General features: G+C 40.8%; 1 protein-coding gene across 3 annotated transcripts in view; it reads right to left on the bottom strand.

Annotated features, from left to right (window-relative positions):
• The window catches only part of LOC309560740 (endothelin receptor type B-like), a 476,715-nt gene that overhangs the window by 434,421 nt on the left and 24,796 nt on the right, over positions 1 to 17,498 (bottom strand). For all 3 annotated transcript variants that reach the window (XM_082264380.1, XM_082264378.1, XM_082264379.1), the window contains exons 2-4: positions 11,686 to 12,213; positions 6,180 to 6,292; positions 3,908 to 4,112 (exon numbers count right to left, since the gene is read on the bottom strand). In XM_082264380.1, coding sequence (XP_082120506.1) covers positions 3,908 to 4,112; positions 6,180 to 6,292; positions 11,686 to 12,132 — 765 coding nt within the window. In that variant the 5' untranslated portion in view covers positions 12,133 to 12,213. The remainder of the gene's footprint in view (positions 1 to 3,907; positions 4,113 to 6,179; positions 6,293 to 11,685; positions 12,214 to 17,498) is intronic.

Below are 17,498 nucleotides of genomic sequence, written 5' to 3'. Positions count from 1 at the left end.
AAATTAGAATATCATCAAAAAGGTAATTTATTTCAGTAAATTAATTTAAAAAGTGAAACTCATATATTTTATACACTGTAGATGCGTTACACACAGAGTGATATATTTCAAGCATTTCTTTCTTTTAATTTTGATGATTATGACTTGCAGCTAGTGAAAACCCAAAATTCAGTAGTTTAGAAAATTAGAATATTACGTAAGACCAATAAAAAAAAAAAAAAAAAAAAAAGCATTTTTAATACAGAAATGTTGGCTTACCGAAAAGTATGTCCATGTACAGTATAGTATGCACTCGATACTTTTGCATGAATTACTTCATCAATGTGGCATGACATGGAGCCGATCAGCCTTTGCCCACACTGCCAAAAGTACCAATACCTGATTTAATGATCATGGTATCACTTTGCTTGATTGGCCAGCAAACTTGCCTGACCTAAACCCAATAAAGAATATGTGGGGTATTATCAAGAGGAAGATGAGACACCAGACCCATCAAAGCAACCTGGGCTTCCGTAACACCTCAGCAGTGCCACTGGCTGATCACCTCCATGCCTTGCTGCATTGACGCAGCAATTCATACAAAAGGAGCCTCAACCAAGTACTGAGTGCATGCTATATTGTACATGGACATACTTTCAGTAAGCCAACATTTCCATATTAAAAATCCCTTTTTTATTGGTCTTATGTAATATTCTAATTTTCTGAGATACTGAATTTTGGGTTTTCACTAGCTGTAAGCCATAATCATCAAAATGAAAAGAAAGAGATGCTTGAAATATCTTACTCGGTGTGTAATGCATCTATATAAAATATATGAGTTTCACTTTTTGAATTGAATTACTGAAATAAATTAGCTTTTTAATGATATTATAATTTTATGCGATGCACCTGTACATTTATACTTTTTTTTTAGACCGAAAAAGTTTGGTACTCCATGATGGGGAGTTGGGGGGGGGGGCGGGGGGTACTGCCACCTTTTTTTTTTATAAAGGAGCCCTGTATTTTATTAAACATAAGCAGCATTCCACATTTTCAATCTTACAAGTCTACCAGATATTGAAACAAGCAAAAAAAGAAGAGAAGAAAAGAGCACTGCTGCTTTTTTCTGCACAGATATAAGCTATGCAGCCCCTATAGTTACACAACCAGCCCCCCCCCCCACCCAACAATTGTATCTGCATTTTTACATGCAGGTGGGACTTCCATAATTAAAAGAGCCTGAGATCTATACTGTGGGTAGCTTAACTATCAACAGGGCTACCTATGCCTGGAAAGTCTCTGGCCATGGTCCCTAAAAGGGATACTATGGTCCTCTAGGTTGGGGGTCTTGCATTGGGTTTGAGGTTATGAACCCTATCCTAAATAAAGAGCAATCATCGCAAAGCCTAATAGCTAAGGCTCTTTATATGCTGTAATATTATGTAGTAAATAAGTAGTTATGCCCAAATTTTATTGCATACTTAAGTTGAAAAAATATGTCAATAGGTATTGTAAAATTGGAAGTAGTGGGAATTAATTGGGATTGCCCCTTAAATGTAATGTAATGCAAATAATGAAAGATGTAATAAGAAATGCCTATTTCACTTTGAATGTTTTTATATATTTATGGAGAAAAAAGTTAATTAACAAATAATAATTTATTTTTCTCAGGCATGAGTATATAGAGTGGGAACAGCAGGTTAAAAACATATACATTTCAAACTGTTAACAACTACACACCGAGACACTTGCCATTTCTACCAGGAGGTTGCCTGATTTGATTATTTATTTTTGCTCTATAGAAGTGGGGATGAGTTAAATTGATCATTTAGCCCCGGTTCACACTTATGCGAATGCGGGGTTCGCATGTAATGTCGGAGCGCACTGCTCCTTCATTACATGCGATCGGCTGTGCGGTGCAAGTTTAGCCATACACTTTGTATGGCTAAATTCGCACCGCACCCACAGCAAACACGCACAGGGACCCTTTTTGGCAGCCGCATCAGGATCGGATCGCACAGCGGTTCACACTTGTGCGATCTGATCCTGTGCGAACTGCAAGATCGCACTGCGATATGCGATCAAACTGGGGGTGTCGTTAAGATTACATTGACACCCCCAGCGTATCGCATATGGCAGTGTGAACTGCCGGGGGTGCGTGTGCGATGCGGGAACAGGCTGCGGATTCGCAGCCTTCCCGCATCGCATAAGTGTGAACCGGACCTAAGTTATTTAAAGTGATTGTAAAGCTTGAAACTTTTTTTTTTAAACAACAAACATGGTATACTTATCTGCTCTGTGCAGTGGTTTTGCACAGAGCAACCTGGATCCTTCTCTTCTCAGGTCCCTCACCTGCACTTCTGGCTCCTTCCCCACCGTTGAGTTCCCCCATAGATAGCTGCTTCCCATGGGGGCACTCATGCTCGATCCCGAGCCGGGCTGTTTGCCTCTCTTCAGACACACAGTCCGGTTTGAACCCGCCCCCTGCTCTCTGCTGACAGGTTTTGACTGACAGCAGCAGGATCAAATTGCTCTCGCTGCTCTCTGTCCAGCATGTCATAGCCGGGAGAAGGGAGAAGAGCTGCTGCAGACGTGCACAGCTAAGGACCGAGATTGGAAGCCACTATTAAACGTTTTTTTTTTTACCCTAATGCAGAGAATGCAGTAACAAAAAAACTTTTTACCTTTATAATCAGTTTAAGGCAAATAGGTTGTTGACTTTGCATGGAAGTTTTTCCCAGAGCTTAGTAAATGAGGTGAAACTTCACATTGCAAAGCATACCTAAACATGTGAAAGAAAAAAAACCCCAGCATTTTAGCTTGCACATATTTAGGTGCTGGAAGTCACTGGAACTTTACCTAATACACTAAGCTCCGGGAAATTCCCCTGCAAAGTGAAGTCTACTTTGCTTAAAGTCTAACTTCACTTTTGTTAAGAAAAAAACACTCCCCTCTGGGTGATCTATGTACATTGCAAGGATTATTACAACCTTTGTTGCAGATTCCTATCTTTTTTTATTCTGAAGAATTCCCTCTGTGTTTCTCTGTGCCCCTGTGGGAAAATGAATCTAATGGGAGTGGTTTTATAATTATCAATCAGCTGTGCAGCTGCAGAGCACTGATGAGGAAATCTGCAGGCCCTGCGTCCCTTTTAGACATGTTCCTTTTGAGAATATCTCAGCAGAAACTACATTTTTGTTACAGGGGATGTCTGAAATCTGACTTGAAATTTAGGCAGACTTCTGGGAAAATTGGTGAGCCAATCACACAAGCAGAAAATGATGTTTCTGGGGTGTGGTCAGTACACATTCTGTGTATAGAACACCTCCAGGTAGCCACATTGCATTTCATTTTCAGAAAATTACAGCAGTTGCAGATTGAAAAGGAAAGGTCATTTTTAATAACATTCAATTACAATATGACTTGTGTCACAATTGTACTGTATACGCTATATTGTTTTTTTTTAGTTTTTCCCCATGCAAGTGGAATTACCCTTTAAGGAAATAAGCCCCAGTGTGTCAGAGTAGGTGGTACATTGGTTGTAATGTATTATTTAGGATATTTAGTGTTGGGATTGTTTTCTGCCTCTAGTTTCTTATAAAGTTTGGTATGTAAAAAGAAAAGGGTAGGTTTGTTATACTGTGTACATTCCATGTTAGATGAATAGGAAAAGTGGAAAATTTGGGGAAAATCTAGAAATTAAGTAGAAAAACGGGAGGGGGTAAGCAGATTACAAGTTGGGTAAAAGGCTTGTTTCCAATTGTGCATGGGCATGTCTTGCCCAGGATTGCCAAAGGTATTAGAACTTGAAAGAGGACATGATGAGATCTGGCATAAGGAGGAGAAAATCTGCATTAGATGTACTATAAGGGCAAAGATCTCTTATAGCTCTCATAACTCTGCCTGAAATATTATCCAGAATACTTACCTTCATAAAAGGAGATGCTTGCTCTTGCGGCAACATGCAGACCGGCGTAATTTGTTCGTTAAATTCTAGTTCAACCAAGTCAAAGGCAATGGCTTCTGGCACAGCCAAGAGGATGGCTACAGCCCAGATCAAAGTGAGTTCTATGGCCTTCCAAACTGGAATTCCGATGCCCTGTATTCGGTTCCAAGAAGCCACAGCTCGATACCTGCCAAAAGATTAGATACTATTGATTAATGTTCATCTGCTTTTTTTCCACAGTTATCTTGAAAAAGTTTTTTTTTTTTTAATTAGATTAAAGCATGTTTTAATCAATATATATTTATATATATATATATATATATATATATAATATAGATATATATACCGTATATATAGACAGAGATGTATAGTAACTAAGTAGAACTACTTCACTACTGTACTTAAGTACCGAAAGGCGGTATCTGTACTTTCCTAGAGTAGAATTTTTTTCTCCTACTTCCACTTTTACTTCACTTCATTTTTTCGATGATTTCAATACTTCTACTGCGATATTTTTTTTTTTGTGCTGCATAGTTACTCGTTACTATTATAAAAATTACCACTGCCAGAACAGTAGATGGCAGGTTCCATGAAGCTCAAAACATGTGTATTATCAGCGCATATGAAAATAAATGCTACTGTATGTATTAATAAAAGCTGCATTTGAAATAATAAAAAACAATATGATGTTCAAACTTTTGACTTCTTTCTTTAATAACTACATAACACAGTACTTGTACTTTTACTTTCAGTACTTGAGTAGCAATTTTTTTTTTCAAAACTACTGGTACTTTTACTTTCAGTACTTGAGTAGCAAAATTTTTTAAAAAAACTACTTGCAACACTTAAGTACAAAAAATGTTGAATACTTTAGTACTTCTACTCAAGTCTCTTTTTTATTTAGCATTTCCACTTCTACTCAAGTCACTTTTTGATCGAGCACTTGTACTTTTACTCAAGTATGGGTTTTGAGTACTTTATACAACTCTGTATATAGATCTATCTATCTATCTATCTATCTATCTATCTATCTATCTATCTATCTATCTATCTATCTATCTATCTATCTATCTATCTATCTATCTATCTATCTATCTATCTATCTATCTATCTATCTATCTATCTATCTATCTATCTATCTATCTATCTATCTATCTATCTATCTATCTATCTATCTATCTATCTATCTATCTATCTATATATATAATATATCCTATAAAGAAGAAAGGAAACATAAATAATTATTGCTGTATGGGAGTATGGGAGTTTGGATTGTCATAGGATGCTGGTCCTTTCCTGAACAGATTGATATTCAAGCTAAAAATTAAGCTTATAGAATGTCTAAACCCATTAAAAAAAGGTAATATATTGCAGCTTATCAGCCCTTCAAATGTGATGGCTGCATTAGATTTCTTTTTTCATGCTTTTTATTCTATATTTTCACCTGGTGATTCTGAAAGGAACACAATTCCTGTTCTGGCATGAAAACGTTCCCTCACTGTACTGTATCTGTAGAGGAGCAGTTTTGCTACCCAAGGTTGCTCTAGGTGCAATTGCTCTTGCAGAATGCACAGTCTATTTTCCTTTAGTCAGTCAACCACAAGGTTTCTGACAGGATCAACTGGTATGTTCCTGTATTTCTAGAAAATGCAAATAGCCTGGACAAAGAAAACGAATGCAACCACCACATCTAAAGACTGGCCAAAAGCACTTTTTTGTCTTGGGTTTAGTAACACATGCAATTTTCTAGGGTGGCAACGCTCACTCGCTATATACTGTATCTATGGAGGAGTATTATTGTCACCCCAGGACAGGAAGTGTGTGGGCTACAGAATACTTACCTGATCCTCGTCTCCATAACATAGAGGGTGAGGGGTTGTACTGTAGTTCACATCTATACCTGATAAGAGCTCAGCACAGGCAGAGAATACAAGAAGTTATAAGCTCACTAGATTTCTTGCAGGTTAACAGGTGTTTTCTATCACTTATCACATATTTAAGCTAGGATTTAAGCATAGAGCATAGATATAATACTTTCATTGGTTTATTTATCAGACCAAAGTGCAGCAAATAAGAGAAGTTCATTCTTAGGGTTTATATACAATTTATGGCATTAAAAGGCTGTTTAGGAATCAATAGATCGCTATGTTAAATAACAGCAAAGCTAGTACCTTTGTAGGACAATTCACATTTCCAGGTGCAATATTTCCATCTTACTGTGTAAAAATTGGAAAAAAAAAGCTTGAAGTGTTACCTGTCTATGCTCAGCGCACATAAACTCAGGACTGTGACACCCACCGAAGCCTTCTGGATAAATGGAACCAGCTTACACACGAAAACCCCAAATGGCCAGTTTTCAGCTATAAGCTGCAATCATATAAACATTATTTCAAACAGGTAAGTGATTCTGTCATTTCAATTCCGATTGTGAAAATTTTTTGAAAATTCACAAATACATAATGTTAAATGCACATTTTTACAGGAAGCGCGTTTCTTTCTATGGTTATTTTGGTTTTGGGCAGGCACTGAGTTGATTCATTCACTGGCATCATAACTCTTAGGTAATGCCTCGTACACACGCAACGATTGTTGGCCCGACCGATCGGCCGTCTTTTGTCCAGTGTTGTTGTGTTGGTTGAAATGTGCTCTAGACTGCACATGAATTTTATCGGCCAACAAAAACCAACTTCAGAAGTGATGTCATGTTCTGGTTTACTTTTCGTGTGTTTTTTCTTCTCTGAGCATGCCCAGTCTTGCTCATTACATTTTTGTCTGCCGAAATCTGTACTGACCGAAGAACAATCGGCCGTTCTGTTGACGGCCAACAAAATTTTTATAGCATGCACACCAGATTTTGTTCGCCTGAAAATTCGCAGTCGGTTGTCGGAAGCATCATACTAACAAGTCGACAATCGGCCGATCGGACGTTGGCCGAAAATTCACAGCCAACAATCGTTGCGTGTGTACGAGGCTTAAGTGGCAACATTGGAAGTTTCCAGTGAAATGCTTACTTTGACCATTACACATAAAAATGTAGAACATTCTCTCTTATTCCTCCATAAATGTGAAATGAATCAGCAGTAAAAGCAAGACCCCTTTTATTGTACATACAAACTAGATGGATCTGAGAACAAAGACATCTCATCTGCTAAGTCTTGGTTAGATACAAGGCACTAGTAGGAAGTTCAGAACACCAGAAACTACCCAAAACCAGAGCAATATTTATGATACCTATGCCAAAAATATGTAATAGTGATGGTTATATTAAATCCAAGTGTTTAACTAATGCCTGGAAAGCTTCGGCATGAAAAGATTTGTCAGTACACCTGAACCATCCTAGGACATCGGTGCACCACAGAAAGATTTGTCACAACAGGTTATGCCTCGATTATCCAGGATCTGGCATTCCACACAATGAATGTTCACAGGAATGGCTGCTGTGGGTTGGGAACCACAACAGCCCGGATCCTCACTGACAGACGTAGAGCCATCTTTGAAATGTTTACAGCATTCAAATGTCCTACTGTGGCCTAGCGTCTCATCGCTGTACTGTGATTGAAGTCTTCTGTAGATATCCACAGGTTTTACATTTTCTTTCACAAGAAACTTCATCACCACACGCTGTTCCATGCACGCACTAAGACTGTTGTCAGCCATCTTGATTAACGGTTTCTGGACTGGCCTGCAACATGTGTGCCGCCTATAATAGGCCACACTTGCCACTCACTACTGCATACCACCACGCTAGCATCCCTTTTTTGATACCTGTAAAATTAAAAGTCCTGGTTTGACTTGAACGCCCTTCATCTACAAGCTGCAAACATTTTTGTAAGATTTTATGCAAACCATTACATCTTGTAGATATAGGCAAGTGCACTTGTTCTAATTTGTTCTATGTTACATGTTCAGTCCCATACGCACTACAGCTCTTGTATTTCTTTATTGGATGAAAAACGGTTTTATTCCCCCAATCCATCAGCTGTGCTAAAAGACGCCGGTCCACTATGCTTCAACGATGGACTGTCCCTTGGTCTCATTAGATCCCATGCAGGGCCCTGCATTGGTCCTAAGTTGGGTATACACACTGAGTTTTTTTTTTTTACGTTAAAGTGGGTTCAATGAAAAAATAAAAAAATAAAGATTTCTGCATCTACACAAACGATGTTGATGTAGGGATCTCCAGCGATGTTCTATTGTGTTCTAACAGCAGATTACCGCCCCCCCCCCCCAGTCAGAATACATTGGTTAGCTAATGGCTGCAGTAGCTGATCAAATGCTGGTTGTTCAGCAGGACCGTTTGACAGAAGCCTGTCTAAAGATCGGCTTATTTTGAACAGAGAGGGGTATACACAGATTGAAATTTGTCCAGTTTTTGTTGAACTGGACAACATTTGATACAAGTATACTCAGCTTTAGGCCCCTGGAGAATGAGGAGAACATGCTGCAGGGACCAGTCTAGCAAGAGGAGAAGTAGAGGATCTGGTAAGCAAATCTACTTTTTCATACCCCCTAGTCATAAACAAATATTTAACCATAACAGTGCGTGTGCAATCTTCCTTGCAAGGGAGTATTTTCAAGTTTCCCAGATTTGGGCTTTAATGTCAAAGATAAAAATTTGAATTACAATAAACCTAAGGGCTTTGCCACGGATGCTTCTAATTTGACCTCAAGTTCCCAACCTTCTGAGAAAATGAGTCATTCAAAACAGCGAGGGAAAACATTATGTGAAATCCTAATTACAATGAGAATATTGTTGTCATGGGTTCAAGGGAGAGTATGTGTTAGATTAAAAAAAAAACAACTGGCTGCAAATTTATATTTAAAGGTAATTTGATAATATTAAAGTCTATTTCCATTTTTGCAGCCAAATTTTGCAGCCACTTAAAGCGGTGTTCCAGCCTCCAGCCTCCCCCTCCAAAAATTAAAAGTCAGCAGCTACACATACTGTAGCTGCTGACTTTAAATATTAGGACACTTACCTGTCCTTGAGTCCAGCGATGTCTGCACCGCAGCCGATGTTTCCATTGGCTACCGCAGCCGATGTTTCCATCGGCTGTCGGGTGCTGCCGCCACCATTGCCGGTGAGGGAACCCGGCAGTGAAGCCTTACGCATACGGAGGGAACCCGGAAGTGCGCTGCACATACGGATTGGTCCAGCGGCGGGGGAAGGAGGAGGGGGCCAAACTTCAGAGGGACAGTGCCGCGGCGCAGTCTCCCAGAAGTGGGGAAGGGTACCTGTCAAAAACAGAGAAAGCATATAAGCGGAAGTTTCACTTTTGGGTGAAACTCCGCTTTAAGGACCGTCCCGTGTACATTTACTGCGGCAGGGCGACCCTTAAGCGCAAAATCACATACTTATTAGTGATTTTTTAGAAAGGCTCTAGGGGGCGCGCACGTTCCACCGAAGCCGCGCTCCTGCTGTGATTGGACACAGCGGGAGCCAATGAGCGGTCATTCAGGAGAATGACAGAAAGGCATTCTGCCTATGTAAACAAATGCTGATTTTTACATGTAGGAGAGAAGTGTCAGAGGTGGCAAGTGGTTAATTACCATAAGTAAGTAATAAGGTAATTTACTATATTTAAAAAAAACTGTACTCAAGCAGGTATCTTAACGGACAAATTACTGAAGTTTGAAGATATAACTTCAAACCAGTAATTTCACAGGAAATAGATAAATAAAGAATTATTATGTTATAACATATGGCATAATAATATATTATTTTGCTTGATTGCTTTTCAGCAGCAGCAGCGGCAGATTCTCCCTCTTAACTGTGTGAGAAAAACATGAGATTATAGGTAAACCTTATACCCATAAACTTATGTTTTTTCCTTGTAGTTAAGAGGGCTGGGTTGGAAGGGAGCATGTGTCTTTTAGACACATGCCCCCTTCTATGACACTGCAGTGAGAGGAGAGCCTCCACTGCAGCATTTTTATTGGACAGCTTGGACCAATGGTGCTTTACCATTGGTCCAAGGTCTCCAAGCTGTCCATTGAGCTCAGTGCCTCTGACAAGAAATCAGAGGCACTGTGAGCTCATCCTCTCTGTCTGCTGCAAACAGCTTCTGACAGGCTGTGCAAGGAGCCCCATATCTCCGGTACCATAGGTGCTAGGAGCCCCAATTGTTAACCAGTGGTGGGGTAGGACTTCAGGTACCCCCAAATTTAGGGTCTCTGTCTCTCCTGCCTCACCTGATTGCATGTCCCTGCTGCCTATGTATAAATATGCTCCAAAAAAACAACTGAAAAGGTAGGCAGTATCTCTCTTTAACCACTTTACCGCTGAGTACTGGAATAGTACTGCGGCAAAGTGGCACGATCCCGTCTGACGACGTAGACCTACGTCGCCAGACTCCTCCCCCTGTAGGCGGCGCTCGCGCGCCGCCGGAGGCACGCTCCCGCTGTTTTCATTCACAGCGGGAGTCGGGCCAGGGGAGGAGCAGCGGCGATCGCCGCTGCTCTGCCCTGATCGTCGGGGAATCCAGTTTGGAGATCCGCCCACCTGTGTAAACAGAGCGGGCGGATCTCCTCAGTGACAGGGAGTGACAGATCGGCGTGTTCAGCATAGCCCCACCTCCCCCACACACGTTAGTAAGCACCAGGCATACATTAACCCCTCCCTCTCCAATAAAATTAACCCCTTCCCCGCCAGTGTCATTTTTACAGTAACAGTGCATATTTATAGCACTGATCACTGTAGTAATGTCACTGGTACCCCCAAAAGTGTCAAAAATCTCAGTCAAGGGTCCGATTTGTCCGCCGCAATGTCGCAGTCCCGCAAAAAAAATCGCAGATCGCCGCCATTACTCGTTAAAAAAAAAAACACCAAAAATGACATAAATCTTTCCCTTTGTTATTAAACGCAATAACTTTTGCGCAAACCAATCAAAATATGCTTATTGCGATTTTTTTTACCAAACATGGGTAGCAGAAAACAAATTGGCCAAAAATTTAAAAAAAAATTGGTTTTTACATCTTTTTTGGGGGGAATTTTTATGTGAAAAAATTTTAAATTTTTTCAAAATAAACGCTCTTTTTTTGTTTATAGAGCAAAAAGTAAAAATTGCACAGGTGATCAAATACCACCAAAAGAAAGCTCTGTTTGTGGGAAAAAAAGGACGTAAATTTCGTTTGGGTACGGTGTTGCATGACCGCGCAATTGTCAGTTAAAGTCGCACAGCACCGAATCGCAAAAAGTGGCCCAGATGTAAGACAGCAAAATGCTCTAGTGGTAAAGTGGTTAAATTATTTCTTGGCTTGCTGTGTGAGTAGGTGGGGGTTTCTCAAATTTGACCAGAAAAGTGGAAATACACTTTACCTCCCAAAGGCCACTACCAGTTATCAGATGTACCTTAAAAATATATTTAAAGTTGATGCTGTTTTTTTTTTTACTATTGATAAAGTAGTGAAAGGTTAAAATCCCTGTCAATTATTTATTTTTCCCATTTTGAATAAAAGAATAAAAGGGTTAGAAATGTGTGGAAACCTACACGACAATGAGCATATGAGCATAGACCCATATGCATGCCTCCATGTGAATGAAATACTTGTTACTAATAGCCATGATTACAATAAATGTACTGAAACATGCAGTACTGGGTTCTTTCCAATTTAGGATGCCCAGAAGTAACACCCATGGTTGTTCTACTTTTGCTTTATTACCTTATAATGTATACTGTATGTTGGGTATTAATACACTCAAATGTGGCATATGTATAGGGAGAATAGCTTTAAAACAATAAATGTAAATTCATACAAACCTTATAAATATTGATGGGAATAGCTATTAGTATATAGAAAAGATCTCCCAGTGCCAGGCTGGCGATAAGTACATTGGGACCGTTCCTCATGCATTTATTCTTGTAAATAATTCTTAGAAGTGTTGAATTTCCTACAATTCCCACCAGGAAAATGACACAGGACAATATGGTGGTGACATACTTAAATGCATGCTTAATTTTAGACCGGGAGAGACAAGGCGGTGGTCTTCGAGGTGGCATATTTCTAATATCCTCTTCAGACTCTTGACTTCCATTGGGGCTTTGGTTTGTGCCCAGCTGTATAATGTGCCCAGCTTTTTCCTGATTTAATGTCTGTGACAGCTCTGAGATTTCTTCCAGATACTGTGGTGTTGGGGAATGCTGGCTGGAAACACCAAAAATAAGGCATGCCATCCACACTAGGGCCAAGGTGGCAGGAGACATCATGGATGTATAGGTCTGGGGCTCGAGCTTTAGAATGATCTTGAAATTACAGCTGAAAGGGGCTCAGTTGTCCAGCAAATTAACCTGTTAATACAGAAAGAAATAGTTGTAAAATATGTTTTGTTGACATACACTAGATTTTATGACCCTCAAATAAATGAATACATACATGTAAAAATAAATAGCATTTAGTGAAAAGGTCTTTTACATAAGCTTTTCGGTGAAGCAGACTTGATGGAAATTCCATTTATAGTTGGTAGCTTTTCATAGTAATCCAGGTATAGTACCATCTCCTAAATAAAGTGGCAAAACTTTTTTTTTATAGTAAATGGTAAAACCCTTTTAAGATTTTTTACTAAGGTGTTTTTTTTTTTTGGAATCACTGTCCCATTAAGGACATTTCTGGAAAATCCAGCTTTAAGTTGTCACCAGAACAAGTGTCTTCATTAATATATTCCTGTCCTGATGGCAGATCAAAATTTTGAATTCTCTCATAATTTCAGTTCTAGTGACAATAGTTACAAGGACAAAAATAGAGAGTGAATCTCCCAATTGGAGTTAGAGATAGCAATACAAATCTGGCAGGTATTAGAAACACTTTAACAACAGCAAGCATCCCCACCACTTTTAAAGTAGTATGATGGAAGAGGGTGGTAGATCATGCCTGACTCTTTGAAAGGAAATCCCATGCCAGATTTGTTTCTTTTTAAATAGTTTTGAAATACTTGCAACTATGTCTATTAACAAACCCCTAATTTCATACCAGGCCCATTTATCCACAACTATTTCTGAAAAACCACAACCAATCTCTGAAAAAAGTGAAACTACACTGCATCCAAGCACCACAAACCAAAAGCGCTATTTTATTCATTTTTATTATTCAAACTAAACTCCCCCATGCTTCCATGTCTTCATGCTTTATTTTGCTGAGAAATCACTTTTAAAAACACCCCCTAGCATTTCTGACCACAGCCATCTTGAGTAAGGGCATGGGATTCATGTAGCATTTACTTCCTGAAAACCTTCTTCACTTAGCTCAGGCATGTAGGCAGGAGACTGTGCTTAGCTGAGAAAACCTCTCCTCCCCTTCCGAAGACTTCCGAAGCATTAAAAGTTGTCAATATCGACTGAGAAAGTGAAGTTCCACTTTAACCTTTTGGCGCCAACACCACACAAATATGCTGCCTCTTGGTGGATGGGCCATGGCACCGAGCGGCTGCATATTTGCTTGCGACATTGCAGAAACAGCAGCTGTGCCAGGAGTGTGGGCCCTGCGCACTCCAAGCACAGCAACCAGTGGCTAACGGAAAGCTCCCGATTACTGCTTGTGATTGGGAGCTTTATGACCATATGACTGCTGTGACAGCCAATCATGGTGATACTCCATATTCCCATTGTACGTGTTCCTGGATAAAGCTCTAAAAGTTTTAGGTGCTGCAGCAACCACCAGCTGGAGACTGGATCAGAAAGCCACAATCAGGATGCATGTCAGCACACCACAGATCATTAAGTAGCAGCCAAACTATTTTTTATTGAAGCATTATCACAACACAAAATAGGTAGTGCAATGTTTCGGAGTCACGCAGGACTCTTTTGTCAGGCATGCGCTTGATGAAGGGGTCCTGCACGCACCTGATGAAGGGGTCCTGCATGTGCCTGACGAAGGGGTTCTGCATGCGCCTGACGAAGGGGTCCTACATGCGCCTGACGAAGGCGTCCTGCATGCGCCTGACGAAGGGGTCTTGCACACGCCTGACGGTGGGGTCCTGCATGCGCCTGATGAAGGGGACCTGCATGCGCCTGACTAAGGGGTCCTGCATGCGCCTGACGAAGGGGTCCTGCATGTGCCTGACTAAGGGGTCCTGCATGCGCCTGACGAAGGGGTCATACATGCGCCTGACGAAGGGGTCCTGCATGCACCTGACGAAGGGGTCCTGCAGGCGCCTGATGAAGAGTTTGCACTACCTATTTTGTGAGGTGATCATGCTTCAATAAAAAATCGTTTAGACGCTACATAATTCGTCTGTTGTGTGCTGGCAAATATCCTCATTGAACCAATCACGATGGCTACATGATCATAAACCCTGCCCCGCTTCCCTGCATCCAAAACCCCTTAAAGGGCTGGGAGGTGCCGGTGTCAAGGGGTTAACATAGTGCCTATCACCCGATAAGTCGCTCTTCTTGGCTGATCTCCCTGCTTGGTCTGTACATCTCATGTAGAGCTGCAAGTAAAGTTTGTTAATGTACTAAATTTGGTCTTCCAGATGATTTGTTCAACAACTCAATCAAAGCTTGTGTAAGATTCTGTTCTGATATGTTACATATTCACTGCTATCACATGTACCGCATGGCTTTCTTATCTCCTTGCCATAGTATCCAGCATACAAATAAAGTCTCTGTAAAGTCCATTGTCCTATTGTCCAAGGTCATAAGTGTCATGTTTTTCCTGGGGCTCCTCACATGTAGTGCCTAGAAAATCCAAGCTTTGATGACCTGTGGTGAGGAGCCAGTGAATCGGGGAAGAACAAGACACTGGGCAGAGGAGTACAAGAGAAGCATTGAGTGCAGACTCATATCAGCAATACATGCCCTCAGGTACCCGCGCTTTATTACTAACCATAAATCTGAACTAAACAGTATAATGAGCAGCATTTAGTAGATTATTCACACAAACACTGTTCCTACAGTATTAGGCACAATGCATGGGTGAAGTGGTTAGAAGAGATGAGAATTATCATCATGCGTATTATGTGTAGAAACGTAAGACAAGTCTGCAGTTTTCTAACAAGAATATGTTCATAAGAGGTTTTTTTGTAGGAGCAAGTATTTGTGTCTTCACGAATAGAGAGATTCAGAAGACTTTACCGATTTTTTACATTTTTTTCTCTCAGTTGATTACAAAGTGCTTGTGAACAATGTAGCACACTATCTTTTTTGTGTCTTGACAGTTAGGCCTCATGCACATTGGACATTTTTACAGCTGCTGTTTTGGCGTCAGACATTTTTTTCTGCAGCCAGTAAACTCCCCAGCATGTTATCCTATGTCTCCATGCACACATAGGCTGTTATCAGCAGTTTTTGGCAGGGGCGTTTTTTGGCTGAAAAAAAAAAAAACAGAACTAGTTGGTTTTGAGAAAAGTTTTGAAGCTGTAAAAACACTCTAACTCTGATAAAAGCTTGAAAACGCTGAAAAACGCCAAAGACTGCTAAAAACCGTGGCTATTCAGCGTCTTTCAGTGTTTTTGAGCCATAAGCTTTTCCGGGAGTAAAGTCTTACTAAAAAAAAAGCTAAAAAACCACTAGAGCTGAAAAACGCTACTGCAAAAAAGCTAAAAATCTACAGCTTTCTACTGGCGTTTTGATAATGTCAAGTGTGCATGAGGCCTTAGGCTAGCCATTGACATCATATGGTGCTTATCAGACCTGTGAAAGATATATTCTACTTATATACGTAGCACTACTCCCATGAAAGCTGCTGGTTATGGATTCCCCTGGGTTACCCATAGCAACAACTTGACAATATAGCATATTCTAAGTGCTTGGCTCAGTCAGAAAACAATCCAGGGGTTTTGGGTTTTGTTGTTTTATTTGAGAACTGGGAAAGGAGAAGGTATGATTGGGATACTCCAACTGAATAACTATGCGCAATTGCTGGGATTTCTGGTTAACAATGGATGCGGCAAGGCCGCTGTGAAGAAGAATTAAATGAACTGTACTGCACAGTGAATCACTCTTCAGGGTCCTTTTTGGCACCTCCTTTGTCCCTATTCTTCAGGGTTTTACACGGCACCCCCTTTACTCATACACTTTGTGTGGACTGACCCCTTGATGCTCTGACTTCACTGGAGTGGTCCCCCTTCCTGGGCAGCCCCTTCTGCAAGTCCCCTGGTACTCACGGACACTGTTTTTCCCGGAAGACTCTGCCAGCAGCTCCACAGTTAGCTTCACTGGATCCTCTGCAACTCAGTTCCACACCTGGTTCACTAGGCCAACCGCTTATGACCATTGTCCTCATGCAACAGGAGGAGAGACAGCTGTCCACCTCCTCCTGGGACTCTTCTTCCCGCCAAAGATGCCTGTCACATGTCCCCTCAGCTTTTATGAGCAATCCCAGGTGCCCTCCCACTGGGACTCCCACAAAAGCCAATGTGTCACTGGCCAGGTTTCCTCCACTGTCCAACAGGCTCCCCCATGGATGCAGTAGGGACACTCCCTCAGACCCAGGGAATCACACCTGGGAGCATGTAACAGATAACCTAATAGATCAGGCTCCCCTGATAAGCAGATGGAGCATAAAAGTCTTTGAACCTAGCACCTAACTAGGAGGGTGCTACAGATAAAGATATATATTCTACTTAAAAGACAGTGTGATAGATAGTAGTGTTCTAATTGTTTGATCATCTTAGCCACTTAACCTCCGGAAGATTTCCTTTCATGACCAGGCCATTTTTTGCGATATGGCACTGCGTTATTTTAACTGACAATTGTGAGGTCGTGCAACACTGTACCCAAATAAAATGTATTTCCTTTTTTTTCCCCACCACTAGAGCTTGCTTTTGGTGCTATTCGATCACCTCTGTGTTTTTTTTTTTTTCACCATAAACAAAAAAAGACCGACAATTTTGAAAAAAACATTTTCTTCATCAATTTAGGCCAATATGTATTCTGCTACATATTTTTGGTAAAAAAAAATCCCAATAAGCGTACATTGATTGATTTGCGAAAAAGTTATGCCGTCTGCAAATTATGGGATATTTTTATTTATTTTACTAGTAATGGCGGTGATCAGCGACTTATAGCGGGATTGCAATATTGTGACAGACAGTGGGACAATACCTGACACTTTTGACACTTTTTGGGGACCAGTGACTCTAATACAGTAATCAGTGCTAAAAATATGCACTGTCACTATACTAATGGCACTGGCTGGGAATGGGTTAACATCAGGGGAAATCAAAGGGTTAAATGTGTGCCTAGCCTGTGTTTTACTAAACTGTGGTAGATGCTTTTACTAGGGGAAGGCAGTGATCCATGTTGCTGCTTTTCAGGAACACAGAACCAATGCCTTCCCTACTGACAGAATGGGAATCTGCCTTGTTTATCTAGGCAGACTGCCATTCTGCCCATGTAGTGAATGATCGCTGGGTGCCGGTGACCATTGAGGGCCGGCAGCAGCTCGCCTGTGCGCTCCCAATCCGGACATGCTGAATCACGTACTAGGTACATGATCCAGCGCATTAGAGCCCCCTTGCCGGCGTATATCTAGGTGATACGTTTGGCAAACGGAAAAGCAATCCTGTCAGGTCTTTAAATTATACCCAATGACCCTTTCCTGCAATAGAGTAAATATTGTATTCACCTTTCCTGTT

The sequence above is a fragment of the Pelophylax lessonae genome (assembly GCF_965119305.1).
Source record: "Pelophylax lessonae genome assembly, chromosome: 7".
Classification (NCBI taxonomy): Eukaryota; Metazoa; Chordata; class Amphibia; order Anura; family Ranidae; genus Pelophylax; species Pelophylax lessonae.
This window is presented reverse-complemented; position numbering and strand designations above follow the sequence as displayed.